This window comes from Hyla sarda, chromosome 12 (genome assembly GCF_029499605.1).
Source record: "Hyla sarda isolate aHylSar1 chromosome 12, aHylSar1.hap1, whole genome shotgun sequence".
NCBI classification, from domain to species: domain Eukaryota; kingdom Metazoa; phylum Chordata; class Amphibia; order Anura; family Hylidae; genus Hyla; species Hyla sarda.
The window spans coordinates 32,852,842-32,873,269 of NC_079200.1; the positions used below are offsets into that span (position 1 = coordinate 32,852,842).

At 43.7% G+C, this 20,428-nt stretch overlaps 1 protein-coding gene across 1 annotated transcript in view; it reads right to left on the bottom strand.

The window, feature by feature from the left end:
• Positions 1–279: 279 nt before the first annotated feature.
• The window catches only part of NPEPPS (aminopeptidase puromycin sensitive), a 71,112-nt gene continuing 50,963 nt past the window's right edge, over positions 280–20,428 (bottom strand). Inside the window, exons 10-23 of the mRNA XM_056547571.1 lie at positions 20,148–20,312; positions 17,715–17,819; positions 15,533–15,593; positions 15,297–15,406; positions 13,508–13,571; positions 13,087–13,226; positions 12,472–12,606; positions 12,125–12,344; positions 7,032–7,174; positions 6,899–6,955; positions 4,817–4,924; positions 4,490–4,645; positions 4,346–4,393; positions 280–1,489 (exon numbers count right to left, since the gene is read on the bottom strand). Coding sequence (XP_056403546.1) covers positions 1,337–1,489; positions 4,346–4,393; positions 4,490–4,645; positions 4,817–4,924; positions 6,899–6,955; positions 7,032–7,174; positions 12,125–12,344; positions 12,472–12,606; positions 13,087–13,226; positions 13,508–13,571; positions 15,297–15,406; positions 15,533–15,593; positions 17,715–17,819; positions 20,148–20,312 — 1,665 coding nt within the window. The 3' untranslated portion in view covers positions 280–1,336. The remainder of the gene's footprint in view (positions 1,490–4,345; positions 4,394–4,489; positions 4,646–4,816; positions 4,925–6,898; positions 6,956–7,031; positions 7,175–12,124; positions 12,345–12,471; positions 12,607–13,086; positions 13,227–13,507; positions 13,572–15,296; positions 15,407–15,532; positions 15,594–17,714; positions 17,820–20,147; positions 20,313–20,428) is intronic.

Consider the following 20,428-nt stretch of genomic DNA (forward strand, 5'->3'; position numbering starts at 1 on the left):
AGCTCGGCGGCTGCTGACTTTTCCTGCATAAATTAGTTCAGCTTTCCGGTGCTCCGGTAGGCTGGAAAAGGTGGATACAGTCCTACAAAAGAGTCTCCTTGGACTGTATCCACCTTTATCAGCCCACCGGAGCACCTGAAAGCTGAAATAATTTATGCAGGAAAAGTAAGCAACCGCCGAGCCGAGAAGTTCGTGACGAATCGAATTTACTGTAAGTTTCCTCATCTCTACTGAGAACGTGCACAAAATAGTTCAACTATGACAAAGTCACCACCACAATTATTACACACTCACAGTTTGTCTTTATTAACGCCAACTTTTTTTTTTTGTTTTTATCATTTTTCAGTTTTTTATTACTCCTTTTTTGTTTTAAAACAATAGCACAAAAGAAGACTCAGGTAAGCAAATCTCAGAACCAAGGCCCACGGCCCTGCCACTATGCCATTAGACTGAACAAACCCAGAATGTGGGTATAACCTAGAAATTAACTAGGGACTGGGGGGAGGAAAAAGGGGAAGAAAACGTCAAGAACGCGAGTACAGCACCTGCACCTTATTCTTTCTAGCACAGGTAAGAAGTCTACAGTATAGATATGCTTATCAAGTACAGTACTAGACAGACCTCCACAATGCAAGCCTCTCCAGTACTGCACCCAGGCCACAGAAGGACAGGGTGCTGGGCAGGAGATTAGTGTGAGGGCACACAACCCCTGATTAAATACTCCTTCCAGTACAAGGGGTATATGTTAGAACAGACAACAGGCAGCCAACAAGTACAACTTTCTGATGTGGGAAAATACACGAGGTAATATAGGACCAAACATGAAGTGAAAAGCCCTCACCAGAAAATAAAGGAGATAAAAAAAAAAAAAAAAGTTCCATCTAAACCCAGCCACCTTCCGTTAATGGCCTTGGCTAATGCACGCTCTGTAATAACTCGTCAGGTTGCGGCCCCCTTAAAGATAACCCTCTACACTGGTGTTTGGTACCTCTACCTCACAGGAGGCAATAGTAACATTCTTTTCCCCTGTCTACTCTCGGGCAGAATAGCCACAGAAAGGGCATCTGGGAGATTCACTGATAGCAGCTTGACGCTACTTCTATCATATATACAGATTTGACTGAGCAATTGAATAAAATCCCTAAGGAATTGTTTGGGGACTGAGCAAGGATCATATGGGAGCTTTCTTTTTCTTGTTTTGCACCAGCTTCCCAATGGGTGGAAAGGGTGTTGAGGGATGAGGGAGGACGGGTACATAGCCTCCCATAGCAGGGGGCCTAGGGTTTAGCCTGTTGGGGCAGTGAGAGAGCAGGCAGATGGGAACCACTGCGCACAATCACACCGTAGAGGAAGGTGACTTGCGCAGCAGTAGATACTGATGCATGGCATCTGCGTCCCTCTTCAGCCAAGCAGCATTCAGTAGGATATTTTCACAGCACTGTTGCACTGTACGTTCAGCAGAGGGCGCTGGGTGAGCATCAAAGAATGCCTGATGAGGAGAGATGAAAAATGAAATCGCATGAGAAACATTAAAACACAGAAAGGTATACATAATCGTGTTGGAGTACTGCTTAAAAGGGAATCAATCTGTTAGCAGTTTAAAACTGGTGCTCTATTGCCCCAGCATTCGGAATGTTTTGTTCCGAACACTGTGTGCGGGCTGCGGTGATCGCGACGTCACGGGGCACACCCCTCGTGATGCCATGCCCCCTCAAAGCAAGTCTATGGGAGGGGGCGTGGCGGATGCCACGCCCCCTCCCATAGACTTGCATTGAGGGGGCGCGGCATCACAAGGGGCATGGCCCTGACGTCACCACCCCCGCATCCAGCATTCGGAACCCCTTTAAGGGAACAAAACACGGATGACTGAGAAGACTGCTGTTTAATACCTGGAATCTAGAAGTTTGAGTAGTCTTTTTCAATGCAGAGAGCTCACTGTCCCAGATTTACTACTGCAAATGCGCCAGAATTTTGGTGCATTTGCACCTCAACCGACCGGATTTGACTTCCGCCACATTTACTACGCCTTATTGACACTTTTGATATCACTTTTTTGCTGGGCCCGAAAAGGGGGCCAGGCCTTAGTTAAAAGGGGTGTGGGGTGGAGGTGCGGCTTTATTTATGAGGCAAGTTTAAGCCAACTTATAGATGGTATAAACAAACTAGATAGTTTTCAGATACAGCAGATTTATCAGCCTCGTACACTGCGATAACTGGCACATTTGAAGCCTAAGTCTGCACTGTTAAAAGAAAAACAAAAAAAAATTTTTTTACAGTTTACGTTAATCTGGGTCCCTGTATTAGGAGCATTTCCGGCCCGTCCAATTAGATGTGATTCGATGGCTCCTATGGCAATTCGGAAGACAGCAAGAGTGGTCAATCACGGATAAGGGGAGGGACCAGGACAGCTCTATGCACTGCAGTTTTCTGAGCAAAAACCAGAAGTGAATACAGGTGGAAAGAAGTAACAATCCTTCCTTTATACACTGCTCAAAAAAGTAAAGGGAACACTAAGATAACACATCCTGAATGCGCTGACAACAAAATCACAAAAATCAATGGAAATCAAATGTATCAACCCATGGAGGTCTGGATATGGAGTCACACTCAAAATCAAAGTGGAAAACCCCACTACAGGCTGATCCAAATTTATATAATGTCCTTAAAACAAGTCACAATGAGGCTCAGTAGTGTGTGTGGCCTCCACGTGCCCGTATGACCTCCCTACAATGCCTGGGCATGATCCTGATGAGTGGCAGATGGTCTCCTGAGGGATGTCCTCCCAGACCTGGAATAAAGCATCCGCCAACTCCTGGAAAGTCTGTGGTGGATGGAGCGAGACATGATGTCCCAGATGTGCTCAATCGGATTCAGGTCTGGGGAACGGGCGACCAGTCCATAGCATCAATGCCTTCCTCTTGCAGGAACTGCTGACACACTCCAGCCACATGAGGTCTAGCATTGTCTTGCATTAGGAGGAACCCAGGGCCAACCGCACCAGCATATTGTCTCACAAGGGGTCTGAGGATCTCATCTCGGTACCTAATGGCCGTCAGGATACCTCTGGCAAGCACATGTAGGGCTGTGCTGCCCCCCCCCCCCAAAGAAATGCCACCCAACACCATTACTGACCCACCGTCAAACCGGTCATGCTGGAGGATGTTGCAGGCAGAACGTTCTCCACGGCGTCTCAAGACTGTCACATCTGTCACATGTGCTGTGTGAACCTGCTTTCATCTGTGAAGAGCACAGGGCACTAGTGACGAATTTGCCAATCTTGGTGTTCTCTGGCAAATGCCAAACGTCCTGCACAGTGTTGGGCTGTAAGCACAACCCCCACCTGTGGATGTCGGGCCCTCATACCACCCTCATGGAGTCTGTTTCTGACCATTTGAGTGGACACATGCACATTGTGACCTGTTGGAGGTCATTTTGCAGGGCTCTGGCAGTGCTCCTACTGCTCCTCCTTGCACAAAGGCGGAGGCAGCGGTCCTGCTGCTGGGTTGTTGCCCTCCTACGGCCTCCTCCACGTCTCCTGATGTACTGACCTGTCTCCTGGTTGCGCCTCCATGCTCTGGACACTACACTGACAGACACAGCAAACCTTCTTGCCACAGCTCGCATTAATGTGCCATCCTGGATGAGCTGCACTACCTGAGCCACTTGTGTGGGTTGTAGACTGTCTCATGCTACCACTAGAGTGAAAGCACCGCCAGCATTCAAAAGTGACCAAAACATCAGCCAGGAAGCATAGGAACTGAGAAGTGGTCTGTGATCACCACCTGCAGAGCCACTCCTTTATTGGGGTGTCTTGCTAATTGCCTATAATTTCCACCTGTTGTCTGTTCCATTTGCACAACAGCATGTGAAATTGATTGTCAATCAGTGTTGGTTCCTGAGTGGACAGTGTGATTTCACAGAAGTGTCATTGACTTGGAGTTACATTGTGTTGTTTAAGTGTTCCCTTTATTCTTTTTGAGCAGTGAATAACCTGTAAAAAGTGGGGGAAAAACAGTTTGTCAATAAAAGTATGAAGTAAAAAATAAAATTGCCCCTTTCCCAATAAAAGCCCTGTATTATAAAAAAAATATATATATATTAATCATATACATATTAGGTATTACCACGTCTGTAATTATGTGTACTATAAAGCTATAATGTAAATTATCCTACACGGTGATCGCCGTAAAAAAAAAAAAAAAAAAAAGTGCAAAATCCACCAATTTTAATACAAATAGCGGAATAAAAAGATCAAAAGGTAGAATGTATTGCATAAATGATACCAATAGAAAGTACAGCTTGTCCCGCAAAAAATAAGCTCAAAGAAACGATACCAATTGCTTACCTTGATTTCTGCAGCCATCTTATCACTAGCAAACCCATCCACAGAAAGCTTAAGGACAAAAGCAAGAATAATGTTAGCCACAGAAAGCTGCCAATGCCATCATCATGTTAACAAACACCACACTAAAAGCAAAAGTCGCCTTACTTTTATAAGTCGTGAGATAAGGAAGCCGCCTTGGTACCGGTTATACAATTCCTCCCAGTTGTCCTTCACAAAGTTCCATGCAGACTTTCTTCCTTGCTTGCTGGCTCCAGCGACTCCTCCGATTACAGACACTGTGTCCTGTGGACGTACATCATCCTAGAGATCAAGGAAGAAAATCATCACTACAAAAGGACTTGTTGGTCACAATTATCTTGTTCTTCACAAGCTGCAGTCTCTTGACAAGGAAACTAGGGTTAATAGTTGTATTCTGTTCAGAGAAACACAGAAGCAGCCACAGTGGGGAATGGGAGCTACAATAAGACTTACCGAAAGCGAGAAGGTTAACACCTTCTGGATCAACTCTGTGGGAGAAATGGCTCCAAGAACCCTCTCAATTCGATTCTTTTCCTCCTGCATGTCGGCTTGCTTGTGTAGCTAAAAGTTGTAATGTGGAAGATCGTAATAAGTATGAGAGCAGGTGCTGAATAGTCCTGCAATATTTCTAAATACATTTTAGAAGTCACATGATGTTGCAAACATTCTCAGTATTCTAAAGTTCTGAGGTACTATGAGCTATGATTGGATAAGGTTGCTACCCCCCCCCCCCCCCCTTTCAGCATTTCCTGATTTTGGACTTCTGCCAGGCCAGCAGGAGTCCAAAGTCTGTACAAGAGATGGGGGGGAAATGTCCTCTGGACAAGTAGTGGAATGAGAGAGCCCATTTAAACGACTCCATCAGCATAAGAATTTATACACCAATAGGAAATGACTTAGAGACTTAATAAAATGTGGCTTTCATAGATATTACTGTTCGTGTGACACTCATCAGGCTAATCGGAGTGTCTGAGCCCTTCTCTATCCGACTCTGTTTAGGTACCTGTGTAAATGAATGAGTGTTTGTGAGCTGTGGTCACTTTTGTTGGTTGTTTGTCCATAAGATCATTGCAGTGTTGCTCGCTCCGCTAGTCTCATTTGGGACTATAGTATAAAATTGATGTATTCTAATGGACACTTTTTGCACTTTGCCCCTTGCAGTGATGCATTGCACGCTTATCCTATCTGGCTTGACATTGTGATTGTTTTAATTTAAAAAATGCAACAATAAAATCTATTACTACTACTCTTTAAACTACTCCACCAGTAAATGAGTATCTTGCAGTTTTTGACCTCTAATACAGCGATGAGAGGAACATTTACTGATGTTTACTGATAATGCAAAAAGCTGTTTTTAAAGGTGATCAAACCGATGAAAGTCAATAAAATAACTCCATAAAATGTGGTCCCCTTCACGGTCACATTGTGATGACCATTCAAGTCACTACAGGCGAGCCTTCTCTTATAAAGGGGTACTCCGGTGAAAACCTTTTTTCTTTTAAATCAACTGGTGACAGAAAGTTAAACATATTTGTAAATTACTTCTATTAAAAAAATCATAATCCTTCCTGTACTTATTAGCTGCTGAATACTACAGAGGAAATTATTTTCTTTTTGGAATGCTTTCTGATGACATCACGAGCACAGTTCTCTCTGCTGACGTTATTATAATAATAACGCTTTATTTATTGTTGTCCTTAGTGGGATTTGACCCCAAGTCCCCAGCACTGCAAGGCAGCAGTGCTAACCACTGAGCCACCATGCTGCCCTTGGCATACATCTGCTATTCATGGTTGCTAAAATGGACAGAGATGTCAGCAGAGAGCACTGTGCTCGTGATGTCATCAGTGTTCCAAAAAGAAAGGAATTTCCTCTGTAGCAATCCGCAGCTAATAAGTACGGGAAGGATTAAGATTTTTTAATAGAAGTAATTTACAAATATGTTTAACTTTCTGCCACCAGTTGATTTAAAAGAAAAAAGGTTTTCACCGGAATACCCCTTTAATGTTAGTTTCCTTTAACTGCATCTTGGCACTTCCCAGGCTAGATGTATCTCTGATATTGGCCCGCTTGTTTCTCAGGGTGTTTAAATGGTAGATGATGATGGCTTAATGGTTTGCACTGTTGTCAACATTCGCTTCCACTTCACATCTGACCAATGCATATGTATAGAGTTGCAATGTTCTGCCTCTGCCTGCATGGGTTTCCGACAGATTTGCTTCATAACTCCGAAAGCATACTGATTGTGGAATAGGTTCACAATATATTCATAAAAGCAACTCTACAAATAGTAGGTACACACTTTTTAGTTATTAACTATTCTGTCGTCATGCAAAAAATGTATATATATTTTATTTCAATATAGTAACATCAGTAGAGTATCTGCTAAAGCTATCCCTTCCCCAATATCGCGCCACACCCCTACCCCTTAATTCCCTGGTTGAACTTGATGGACATATGTCTTTTTTCGACCGTACTAACTATGTAACTATGTAACTATTCTGACTTATGTATTATACATAATGAGAAACTAACCTTCATCATCGTGTCCAAAGTTGCGGTGTCCCCATGCTTCAGAACAGTCACATAAACCTGTTAAACACAAATCCAGATTCAAGTAGATGCTAGAATAAGAAAACAATAGATTAAAAATAAATAAAAAATTTACCGGACTCCTAAGGTCGGCACTGAGCGTGTTCTTTCCATCTACATGGTCCTTAAATCTACGTCGTGCTTCTTCCAGAGTAGGTTTATGGCCAGCCTTTCCCAGCTTTCCTAATACTAGCCCCCTCAACAGTGCATCCAAGTGTCCTATGAAAGAAAAGGAACATAAAATTTAAGAAGCACTCTGGGAATTTGTTTAGCTCATATAGTGCAGGATGAGAGTCCCTTGCATATTCTTGTGTATACACGTTTTACCTTATGTGACAGACATAGGATTTTAGTCCCTTGATTTATATCTTGTCACTGATAGTTTCCTAATGCTGCCTACAATTGTGGCTTTGCAGAGAAAGGGGATGGAGTCTCATCACTGCACTTGCACAAGTCCTAAATGCAGTTAATGTTCTGTCCCATTATACTGTAAAACATTATACAGAATGAAATACAGCTTTATCCTGTGTCCTTTTCTCCTTGGTACTGTTGCTCTTACACATACAATGAAAAGATCTCTATACAGCACCCACAAAAAAACACATCTACAGGTTTTGGAATGACACCCACCCATCCACTCAGTCTAAGTAGTTCACCTTATCAAACCAGCCAGCCATGTAAACCGGTTAGACTCATAAGATGGGGTCAGTTTACATTCTATGTAGTTTTAATGCGTTTCCTTTTTCCTAGTGCATTTGTTTGAGATATTGTAATGAGCAGGAATTAATTTGACCAACAATCACAATCGAGGTCTTTTAATAAGACTTAACCCTTCAGTATATCCGTGTATGCGCTCGCCTTCTATATATTCTAATCTCACAGAGAGCAGCAGCATACAGATAGAGCTGGTGTGGAGGAGAAAGGTCTGCCAGGAGGAATCTGACAGGTGATTGAATCCTCTAGTTCAGAAGAACCCAAGACAGACCACTTCCTAAGAGGCAAACCAATGTAATTTTCTCATGGTCACATGGCCTAGCTACAGTAAAGAAACATATGGATGTAGCTGAGCTGGTATGAAACAAATGGCACTCTAGGTATAGTAAGAGTGTAATTCTACTCATTTATAAAATCAATCATCATTCATACGTTTCTCATCATGACATTTCTTTCTTCCAATAAATGCTTTGTCTAGGTAACCTCTCACCTTTCACCTTTTCTCAACAGCAAGAGATGTGTGTGCTAGGGCAGTCATACACAATTGTTTAGCCTAAAGCTTTATGCCAACCAAGGAACACAAACCTGTCATAAGATCCTTCTACCCTAAGTAGTAATCCATTTAAAATAGTTGCTCGACACTGCAGTCTCTACATGTATAATTCACAGGATGTGCTTATGGACTGCTGCGCTTTAGTTTCCTCCTCTGATAATGGGATTTACACCTTTCTCGTACTATCATCTCCCTTATCGTGCAACCCACCTGTTTTATACATATAAGATGTCCTAATAATATAAATATATTAATTTGGGGGGGGGGGGGGGGGGGGCAGTTTGCAGTAAAGCCTGTTTGGCCACTAGATGTCAGCCCATGTGAAAAGTGCTAGATTTTGTCATTAACTCTTTACATGGCTCGACATGACAAGCAGGCCATACACCCTAGCCTCTTAATATCATATTTTTATGCTTACATTACCCTCACTGCCCACTTTATAATATACACCTTGCTAGTCCGGGATTGAAGGCGTACTCCAGGGGAAATTTTTTTTTTTTTATCAACTGGTGCCAGAAAGTTAAACAGATGTGTAAATTACTTCTATAAAAAAAAAAAAAAAAAAATCTTAATCCTTCCAGTACTTATTAGAGGCTGTATACTGCAGAGGAAATTCTTCTCTTTTTGAATTTTTTTTCTGTCTGACCACAGTGCTCTCTGCTGACACCTCTGTCCATTTTAGGGACTGTCCAGAGCAGCATGTTTGCTATGGGGATTTTCTCCTGCTCTGGACATTTTCTGACATGGACAGAGGTATCAGAGAGCATTGTGGACAGACAGAAAAGAAATAAAAAAATTAAAAAGAATTTCCTCTGCAGTGTATAGCCTTTAATAAGTACTGGAAAGATTAAGAACCCCTTTAAGGTCTATATGGACATGGCCTCACGTAGCTTCAGCAGATTTGTTGGCTGCACATCCATGATAACCTCCAGTTTCCCCATATCCCCACGGTGGGTAAAGATCTGTCCAGAGACATCAGTCATGTACAAGATGATGTGAGCTTCATGACATGGTCCACTGTAGTCCTAAAGGGATGGACATGGTCAGTAATACTCAGGCTGTCACATTTATTGTAGTCTGGCCCCTCTTCCATAGCCAGCACTCTGCTCCACCCATTCGGCCCAGGCATTTTTAATTAGCAGGACACTGTATAAGAGTTTCCTCCTAGCATTCTCCCAGCCCACTGGCAGGGAGCACTTGGTAGGTATTCACATTGGTGTGGTTGCACTGTGGCAGTAATTGTTACTGTGATGCTTTGTCTGTGGGGAGGCCCGGAGCCGGGGGCTTGGTCGGGCAGCAGTCGGGCTGCCTGGCAACTGGGTCACTCCCCCTGTGGGCATGGTGTTGCGGTGGTGGCCGCCGTGCCACCAATGTTGGGTTAGGGACCCACTCTAAATAGGTTGTCTTGACGTGGCGACTGGGCTTGTACTTTTTGATCAAAATGTATACTACCAACCTGTTAGTGATTGAATTTATGCTGAGAAGCAATTAGATCAAAATACAAATCCAGTCTTCCACTGTCCAATTTTGATGACTTGTGAATTTTAGCCTCAGTTTCAGAGATGGTATTCTGTATACCATGGTTGTAACAACTGATTATTTGAGTTACTGCTGATTTTTGTCATCTCAAACCAGTCTGCCCATTCTCCTCGGATATCAACAAGGCATTTTCATCCACACAACTGCCACTCCAACTGGATATTTTCTATTTTTTTTGGACCATTTTCTGTAAACCTTAGAGATGGTTGTGTGGGAAAATCCCAGTAGATCAGGAGTTTCTAAAATACTTAGAACAGACTGTCTGGCATCAATCAAGCCACCTTAGGGTGTGTTCACACTCGAGTAATTCCTCTTGAATTCTCCGCTCCAAATTAATGCACATCTTCTCTGCCCATTGACTTTAAATGTTTTTTTCTGCTGTCCTGTTCACACATCGGAAATTCTGCTAGCGGAATTCCGACGTTGAATTCCTTTCCGCTTGAAGAAAGAACATGTTCACTCTTCAAGCGGAATCCGTTAGCAGAAATACACAGAAGTCAATGGTAAAAAAAAAAAAAATTCCGCCCAACATCGTTTTTACGCGGAAATGGCTGAAAAAACCTTCACTTCTTTCTCCCCCAAGTCCGCGCGCAATTCCGTGCACATCTACATTCCTAAATGCATTGATTTGCTGCTATTTGACTGGCTGATTAACCATTTGCATTAACAACAAATGTAACAGGTGTGCCTAATAAAGTGTCCAGGGAGTGTAATGTTAGCATCTCTATTGGACTGTGACAATCTTCTGTATAGGCATTCAGTGGTTAACCCCTTAAAGGACTCAGGGTTTTTCCGTTTTTGCACTTTCGTTTTTTCCTCCTTACCTTTTAAAAATCATAACCCTTTCAATTTTCCACCTAAAAATCCATATTATGGCTTATTTTTTGCGTCGCCAATTCTACTTTGCAGTGACATTAGTCATTTTACCCAAAAATGCACGGCGAAACGGAAAAAAAAAATCATTGTGCGACAAAATCGGAAAAAAAAATGCCATTTTGTTACTTTTGGGGGCTTTCGTTTCTACGCAGTGCATATTTCGGTAAAAATTACACCTTATTATTCTGTAGGTCCATACGGTTAAAATGATACCCTACTTATATAGGTTTGATTTTGTCGCACTTCTGGAAAAAATCATAACTACATGCAGGAAAATTTATACGTTTAAAAATGTCATCTTCTGACCCCTATAACTTTTTTATATTTCCACGTATGGGGTGGTATGAGGACTCATTTTTTGCACCGTGATCTGAAGTTTTTATAGGTATGATTTTTGTTTTTATCGGACTTTTTGATCACTTTTTATTCATTTTTTAATGGTATAAAAAGTGACCAAAATACGCTTTTTTGGACTTTGGAATTTTTTTGCGCGTACGCCATTGACCGTACGGCTTAATTAATGATATATTTTTATAGTTCGGACATTTACGCACACGGCGATACCACATATGTTTATTTTTCATTTTTTTTTACACTGTTATTTTTTTTATGGGAAAAGGGGGGCGATTCAAACTTTTATTAGGGAAGGGGTTAAATGACCTTTATTAATACTTTTTTTTTTACATTTTTTTTTGCAGTGTTATAGGTCCCATAGGGACCTATAACACTGCAAACACTGATCTCCTATGCTGATCACTGGCGTGCATTAACACGCCTGTGATCAGCATTATCGGCGCTTGACTGCTCCTGCCTGGATCTCAGGCACGGAGCAGTCATTCGTCGATCGGACACCGGGGAGGCAGGTAAGAGCCCTCCCGGTGTCCGATCAGCTGTTCGGGACGCCGCGATTTCACCGCGGCGGTCCCGAACAGCCCGACTGAGCAGCCGGGTCACTTTCACTTTCACTTTAGAAGCGGCGGTCAGCTTTGACCGCCGCTTCTAAAGGGTTAATACCGCACATCGCCGCGATCGGCGATGTGTGGTATTAGCCGCGGGTCCAGGCCGTTGATTAGCGCCGGGACCAACGCGATATGATGCGGGACCGCGGCGCGATCCCGCTTCATATCGCGGGAGCCGGCGCAGGACGTAAATATACGTCCTGCGTCGTTAAGGGGTTAAAAAAACCTGTATCACACAGTACAACATTCTTCACTGTGTCCCTGTTTACAGCAAATAGCAAACTACACTTTCCTATACAGTGTGTGGGGGGGGGGGGGGAGAGGACACTTGGCATATACTGGGTGCATGAGAAGCTATTGACAGATAGGAGTTAAATGTCGAAACCCTCTGGACACCTCCCTACGACGTGTGTGTATTAATATATATTTCTATCAACCTCATAGACATGCACACTTAATAGAAATGATCAAGTGAATTAATTGAGACACTTCAAGCAGCAGTTATAAAAAAAATTTTTTTTAACCCACCCTCTCCAGACTTAGGATCCCAGCCTAAGCGTTGTCCAATCGGTGAGAAGACATCTCTGATGAAACCTTGAATCTCCTCATGGAACTCTGTGTGAGATAAGAGTGTGGACAGGATCCCTAGATTACAGCTCAAGTCGCTCCATACAGTGTAATTAGGTTCATTCACAAAGGCCTCCATCACTTTAAGGACTTCAACCGTGCTGATGATGCCTGCGCGCGCCTGAAGGAGGGACACACATTAATGATGGAGGGAAAGTTTTAAGGCTTTCACCATTTGTAGCAATACAAATACTTAGGGCAAAAAAAAAAGTGCAATGACAATTATCTAACGTCGCCTCCGTACTCACCAAGGAAAACAGATCATTCTGCAGGCCTAGCCTGTCCACAGGCTGAAGGGACAGATCTCTAATACCAGGCAACAAACTTTCCAGCATAGAAGGGCTGTACTGGGTGCGGTAGAAACCAACAGTCCCTGGATTTAACTATGGTGAATGAGAGCACAATGAAGCATGTAAAAGAAACCGGGAAAAACAATAAATCTGCAGAGTCTTGAGATATAATGCAATAGGCAAGTGTTTCCCAACCAGGGTGCCTCCAGCTGTTGCAAAACTACAACTCCCAGCATGCCCGGACAGCCGAAGGCTGTCCGGGCATGCTGGGAATTGTAGTTTTGCAACAGCTGGAGGCACCCTGGTTGGGAAACACTGAAATAGGCAAACAAGAGTTATTACAAACCAAGATGCATCTTCACCAAAAACGTGAACAATTGTGAAAAACAATTGTGGAAAAAAAAAATTGTGAAAAACTCACAGTTGGCATAGTTGTAATTTACAAGTCCTACCATCAGAGGACAGTACTGTTCAATCCTTGCTTTGGTGACATCACTGATAGGAGTAGGCTTTCACGACCTGCGGCTAAGACATACAGACACTGTTCCAGTTATGCAAGATATTCAGGCTCACCTTAACCCACTGGTCTGAGGTCACACCTTCTAGAACAACAGTCATCTCTGGCTTGTCCATAAGAAATCTCAATTTAGCCGACGCTGGCGATTCACTGGTGCAGATGCTGATCGGTACCATCCAAAGGGGACTCTCCTCACCTGAGCGAGGGCAATAGGAGGATGTTATATGGAAAGAGGGGCTGGAGGCTTACCAGCCAACCTATCATCGGGAGAATAAAGGAGATAAGAGAAATAGGAAGAAAGAAAGGTAGGATAGCTTTGAGCAGCTCCAGAAAAGCACAAGTGAGACTACAATGACAATACTGGACAGGTGTGCAGCATTGTCAGCAAAAATGTGATCGGGTGAGATGGCTACTGTAGCCATGTTTAGGGTTGCTCATGGACTAGAAGGGGCAAGGAGGTAGCCTGGCAAGCCTTACCATTATGCGGCCCACTGGCACAGAACTTCCTTTGAGACAGCTTTAATATTCGTGTGTCGTCTTTCTGAAAAACAGAAATATTATAATCATGTTCTTCTCATACCGCCCTATTATAGTCATGACATAAAAAGGTGCTGTTTATTTTTTATACATCCCTTTCCCCCATGAAGAGAGGTCATCCAGGCCCAGACAAAAGTACTGCGGTTAATTTCATCAGGAATAGTCGGCCATTTTTGTTGCACAAGAAATGTACAACTACATGGTGGTCATTTGGATGAATTGTCATCCATGTAAATATAAAGATGGCCGGAGTCCACTAGAAGAGGAGCTGCTTGTACATAGGAGCTCTTAGCTGAGGTGAAAGGGATTGTCTTTATGATTAAAGGGGTACTTTTTTATTTTTTTATTTTATTTTTTTTAAATCAACTGGTGCCAGAAAGTTAAACACATTTGTAAATCACTTCTAATAAAAAAATCTTAATCCTTCCAGTACTTTTTAGGGGCTGTATACTAAAGAGAAATCCAAAAAAGAAATGCATTTCCTGTGATGTCCTGACCACACTGATTTTTTCCTGCTCTGGACAGTTCCTAAAATGGACAGCAGAGGTAAGCAGAGAGCACTGTGGTCGTTACATCAGAGGAAATGCATTTCTTTTTTGGATTTCTCTTAAGCATACAGCCCCTAAAAAGTATTGGAAGGATTAAGATTTTTTAATAGAAGTGATTTACAAATCTCCAGTGCAATGAAGGAATAGAAATAATCGGCACTCACCGGTCTTCTCTAAAATCAGCTTCTTTATTGAAATATACTCACAACATGAAATGCAGTCAGAGAAAGTGATCAGTGCAGGGGGGGTGGTAAGTAGTAGGCGACAAATTCTGTTTCGCTCGTTACACGAGCTTCATCCGGCCGGATGACGCGCGTGTAACGAGTGAAACAGAATCTGTCGCCTACTACTTAAACCCCCCCTGCACCGATCACTCTCCCTGACTGAATTTCATGTTGTGAGTATATTTCAATAAAGAAGCTGATTTTAGAGAAGACCGGTGAGTGCCGATTATTTCTATTCCTTCATTGCACTGGAGATTTGAACCTTGCTATTCTATCAGAGCACCACCACATCTCTGGATTTTCCTTATCGAGTGTCCGTCCAATAGTCCGGCTTAGGCTGGGTTCACACTACGTTTTCTCCCATACGGGAGCGCATACGGCAGGGGGGAGCTAAAAGCTCGCGCTCCCGTATGTCACCGTATGCGCTCCCGTATGCCCTTCATTTCAATGAGCCGACCGGAGTGAAACGTTCGGTCCGGTCGGCTCATTTTTGCGCCGTATGCGCTTTTACAACCGGACCTAAAACCGTGGTTGACCACAGTTTTAGGTCCGGTTGTAAAAGCGCATACGGCGCAAAAATGAGCCGACCGGACCGAACGTTTCACTCCGGTCGGCTCATTGAAATGAATGGCATACGGGAGCGCATACGGTGACATACGGGAGCGTGAGCTTTTAGCTCCCCCCTGCCGTATGCGCTCCTGTATGGGAGAAAACGTAGTGTGAACCCAGCCTTAGCCAGTTATAGCAGTGCCGAATATCACACCTTTGTCTGATTTACAAATCTGTTTAACTTTCTGGCACCAGTTGATTAAAAAAATAATAAATAAATTAAAAAATAAATAAAAAAATAAAAAAAAGGTTTTCCATGGGAGTACCTCTTTAATGGAGAACAATAGCAGTCATGCAACGCAAGGCTTTATGTGACAACACGGATTTCAATCATGAATGTGTAGTTACCTGCTCTGATTCCACATAGATCAATGGGAAACCCATCTGCTTGGTCCACGTACTCATTACTGCAGCAATCGGCTTCCCACTGGCTTGCTCAAGTGACTCCCATAGGTCCTCTGCAGAAAAGAGCACTCATTTTACAGCTGTGCGAGGGGAGCTGAGTGGAAAAGGGAAGGTAGGTTTGGGTGGAGGCATCACTCTAATGTGATTACTGGTAAAAAGATGACGGGGACTTGGAATACCTGTAGCAGCATTCTTTTCCTGGAATTTGGTGAGGTATTGGTTCATGCCTTTTCGGAAGTCCTATACAAGTTGAAGGCAAATTAATAGAATATGTTCTTAAATGATAATCGTTATACTAAGAAAGTATCAAGAAAAGAAAAAGCACATATCAGGCACTCACCCGGCATTAGGCCAAAGAAGGTGCTTTATTCAATGCTGATGGGGTTACAGCAGTTCGGGTCGGGGAAAAGTCTGAGCTCAGCTGAGCTCGTGGGACGACTGTTCCGTTTCGCGGGTTGTCCGCTTGGTCACGCCCCACGGGCGTGACCAAGCGGACAACCCGCGAAACGGAACAGTCGTTCCACGAGCTCGGCTGAGCTCAGACTTCTCCCCGACCCGAACTGCTGTAACCCCATCAGCATGGAATAAAAATATTTTTCTCCATATAAGCGCACCCCCGACCCTGCCGCACCACCCGTCCAAAAGCTGTCACCCAAGTCTTACACTGCACCCGCAGAATTATATACCACACTATAGTGCCGGCTTTCTGTCTATCGTATACTACAATACTAAGAAAGTAGATGAAAATTTTAAGCAGCACTCCAGGAATTTTCATCTCAGACCGCTTTCTTTCTACAGCACAATGCTGTGTTGGTCTTGCTGCCTGGCCATGTGACTGAAGCAATGACTGTCTAAATCCCACAGCCGCCACTTTATGGATTGGAAATCACTTCCTCAATGCACCTCTTAGAGATGTTCAACGTGAGCCTCCGAAATGCATAAAATGACTTCCGGTCCACACAGAAGTCACTCTGGGATTTAAGCAGACACGTGGGCAAGAGGGACAGGAAAGGCATTGTATTGTGGAAATAAAAGAAAGCAAGAGAAGGATTAGCACTGCTGTTTACCTATAGATTATTATTGGCAGGCAGTATAAAAGAAATTTTCACAGGTCCCATGACTAGACAGGTTCAGGTCGGGAAACCTGCTACTGTCAACACTTTGTAACAAAATGTTAAGGGTGAGGAAGTTTCTAGCCAGGGGAAACGAAGCATTACACGTCATCTATAGACAATTATGGCCCAATACACAAATGTGCTTGTTCCTCCAAAGTGTGAATCTATCGGGGAAATTTAGCATTGTCTTGTAAAAGGGATGGGACACTATGGAATTTTTTTTTTTTAAACATCTGAATGATTTCAGTATGTGACATACTGTTATTTTGATAGATGATGTTTGCCCAATAATCTAGAGATTTCTACAGATAGGAAAGATAGAACAATCTAGGAGGCGGAGGTTCCGAAATATCAAAAAAACAAACAAAAAAAAAAACGCAGAAATAAACAGTATAAGAGTATGCCACCTACTGTTTACATTAATTTGTTTAAAAAACACTTCGGGTGCATTAACACCCCGATTTTTTCATATGGCTGACTGATCCAGCGGGAAAATTTCTAAACCGGCAGCTGCTGTATCCCTGCTGGACCGGCGCCGTATCCCATTCATTTAAATCAGCTGACCGGAGAGTTTTATTGCCAGACTTAAAACCGCGGCATACCAAGGTTTTCAGTCGAGCAACAAAACTGGATACAGTGCAAAAATGAGCCGACCAGAGTCACTATCTGACTCCGGTCAGCTGATTTATATGAATGGGATACGGCGCCGGTCCAGCAGGGATACAGCAGCTGCCAGTATTGAAATTTCCCCGCCGGATCCGGCAGCCGTATGAAGAACACATAGTGTGAATGTAGCCTAACAGAGGGTGGCCAAACCCTTCACCAGAGGATTCCTCTTTATTATATTAGTTTATGGAAAGATGTGGTTTTAAACTATAAATATTAGATGCAAACTATATTTCCGTTCCCGAGAAGAACATTTACAGTGCTCACATACACCTAAAGTACTGGTCCACACACTGTGGCTGAAAGTTGTAATTAAAACAAAAGCTGGAGCGTCACAGGTTGGTGTTTTCCATTCTAGAGATAACACTCTTCCACCTTTGCTTTTTAACAAGGTGCAGATAAAGGTATAAATAGTTACAATTATTGTGGTATCACCTAGAAAAAACAAACTCACAAAGGGTACTGGTGGAGCCGAAAGGAGTAGCAATCAGACGAACATCCAAACAGTTACCTAAACTGTACGGGCAGCTTAACTCAAATTTTATAGCAAGCAAGGGGTTAATTTACACTCCATATTTACCTCATCTCCGATGTAATCATGCAGCATACGGATAACAGATGCTCCCTTGCTGTAGGATATGGCATCAAATATTTCATCCACTTCAGAGGGATGGCCCACATTGACCTACATATAATACATAAAAATAAACATGTAATGGTACTTATCACGTTTAGGCATTAGGGTGTAGTAAATGCTTTTTATCAAAAGGTGTTATTAAAGGGGTTGCCCAATGTGGTAAAAAGATCTTTTTGTCCTCGTAAAATCTCTCTCGTAGCCTTCATTGGGGGACACCTTACTGATGGGTATATGCTCTTGCCACTAGGAGGCGCCGACACTAGGAAAAAAAAAAGTCGGCTCCTCCCTGGCAGGATATACCCACCCACTGGAAGTGAGGTAATCAGTTTTGTCAAAGCAGTAAGAGAAGCCAAGAAGAGACAAGTCTGAAGGACCCTAGAAAGGAATCCTGGGGAAACACTCGAGAACCGGAAAAGGCTATCCAGACAAGAATGAAGACATAGGTGTGTGCGGTGTCCCCCAATGAAGGCTACGAGAAAGATTTTACGGTGAGTACAAAAAAAAAAAAAAAAAAAATTATCTCCTCTCGGTCGCTTTTCATTGGGCGACACAGAGACCATGGGACGTACCAAAGCAGTCCCTGGGGTGGGAGGAACACCATCAGAAGAAGGGAATCAGTCTGGAAACTGAACCCCATCCGGCCATAAGACTCACGGACAAGACCCTGGGCTAAGGTAACAGAGGCCTGGAAAGGAGCATCCGGCAGTTCCCACTGTCCATGGAGATGAAAAGGGACCGTCCTTAGAAGAGACTCTAAACCAACAGGCCACAGAGAGACAAGAAAGGGCGATGTGGAGACCTGATGAGCCAAACCAACCTGGAAGGAAGTAGGAAACCAACTACAAGAAGCACAGAACCAGACAGGGAGAGCCCGGTTGGAAACAAAAAAGGAAAAGAGAATCCCATACAGCGGACCAACTGAAACCAGAGAACATGGCGAGAAAGCGCCAGGGAGAGCCGTAGGCAAACCAGTCAAGGTGAAGACCAGAAACTTCAGGAAAAGAGAGACCGGAGAGGCATGGTGCAGAAGATCTGAACCAAAAAGCTGTAGGCGCCAAAAACCACAATCCCAGGGGCACAGCGTGAGCACCCAGGTAGAAGAGCGGACTCAGAGGACGACACACAGGCTGAACAGTGGTAAGGAACCACATCCATGCAGCAGCCAAAAATTGGCCCGACTGGAACAACCCGGAAGACCGGCTTGCCCTCCAACCCCGGAGTATATGGACCCCGAATGAGGAAAAGTAAGGAGTAACCTGGAAACCCAGAACAGTCAACATGGAACTGGAGACTCAAGTCACCGGGCAGTATCCCACTTGTAGGGGGGAGCAAACCCCAAAAAACATGAAACGCCCCTAGTGGAGGGGAAAACAAGGGGAGGTGGAGATGAAACTAAGTCACTAACCGTGCCAAGCTTCCTGATCCCTGTACCCCCTGTGGAAGGGAATTTCCCAAAAGCACCATGTACCGTAGGAGCAAAGAAATGACACCATACGGTAACAGATCAAAGTACTGGGTGGACGTAGCCCCCAGGAACCCTGAAAAAAACACTGAGGTACGGAGGAGCCATTTTGTGTCCCCAGAGGGAGCTGAATACTGGACGCTGGGAAGATACAAAAACATGACTACGAATGCAAGTAAGAAGCACATGCAGCAACCTACAGCGGTGGGAGGAAACACCCCATTGGGGCAAAACCTTGGACCCTGCGGGAGAAAAAAAAAAAAAAGGGGCGGCAGATGGCGCGGCCATCGTTCCATTAGGGCCCATGCGAGAAGAGGTGCTCACCTGCCGCAGACCTGCGGAAACAATCACACAGGAGGGCCAGAGCACCTCCTAGTGGAAAGAGCATATACCCATGGTCTCTGTGTCCCCCAAAGAAGAGTGACCGAGAAACCCTACCTATCTTACGTCTGTTTCCTGCAATCCACTTTTAACCTGTTTCCTGTTCCTATTAGGCCCTACAGGGACCATCTCTTATGTGGGCTGTAATGGTGGACAAAACGTAAAGAAACAAGTCACCAGCTTGGACTCTCACAGCTGCAAATCTGACATCTCTTGGTCCTCGCTGCTGAACCCCCACAGAAGCTGCCGGTCAGCCAGTCACTGACAGGCGGGTCACCATGCGGCCAGTGATTGGTTAAATGAGCTGTTCCTGCAAAGCAGACATGACAGGAACCTGCAGTGAGCGACAGGGAACTAGAAATGTTAGATCTGCAGCTACAGGGGATCAAGAAAAGTGGTAAATATGTATTTTTTTATTATATTAGTTTCTAAATTTGTTTCTGGAACTGGACATCCCCTTTATTAATACATTCACATAGCGATCGTTTATTATAAAGAAAAGACACAAAACCTCAGGAAGTAAGTGGCAGTACCTCGATGGGGTGGCTATTTTCCAGTGCATCCAGTTCTTGAGCGCGAGTATAATCAGCTGAGACAAATTGGGTCCATATATCATATTCTGGGAAGCAATGGTCTACACAGAGGTATTCAATCCACGATGCAAAACCTTCATTTAGCCACAAGTGGGTCCACCATTCCTGCCAAAAATAAGACATAGTAGATTCTGCAACTGCACGTTTATTGGACCAGACTGCTACAGGATACACTAATGAACTTACTCTTTCTTTATACCGTATATACTCGAGTATAAGAC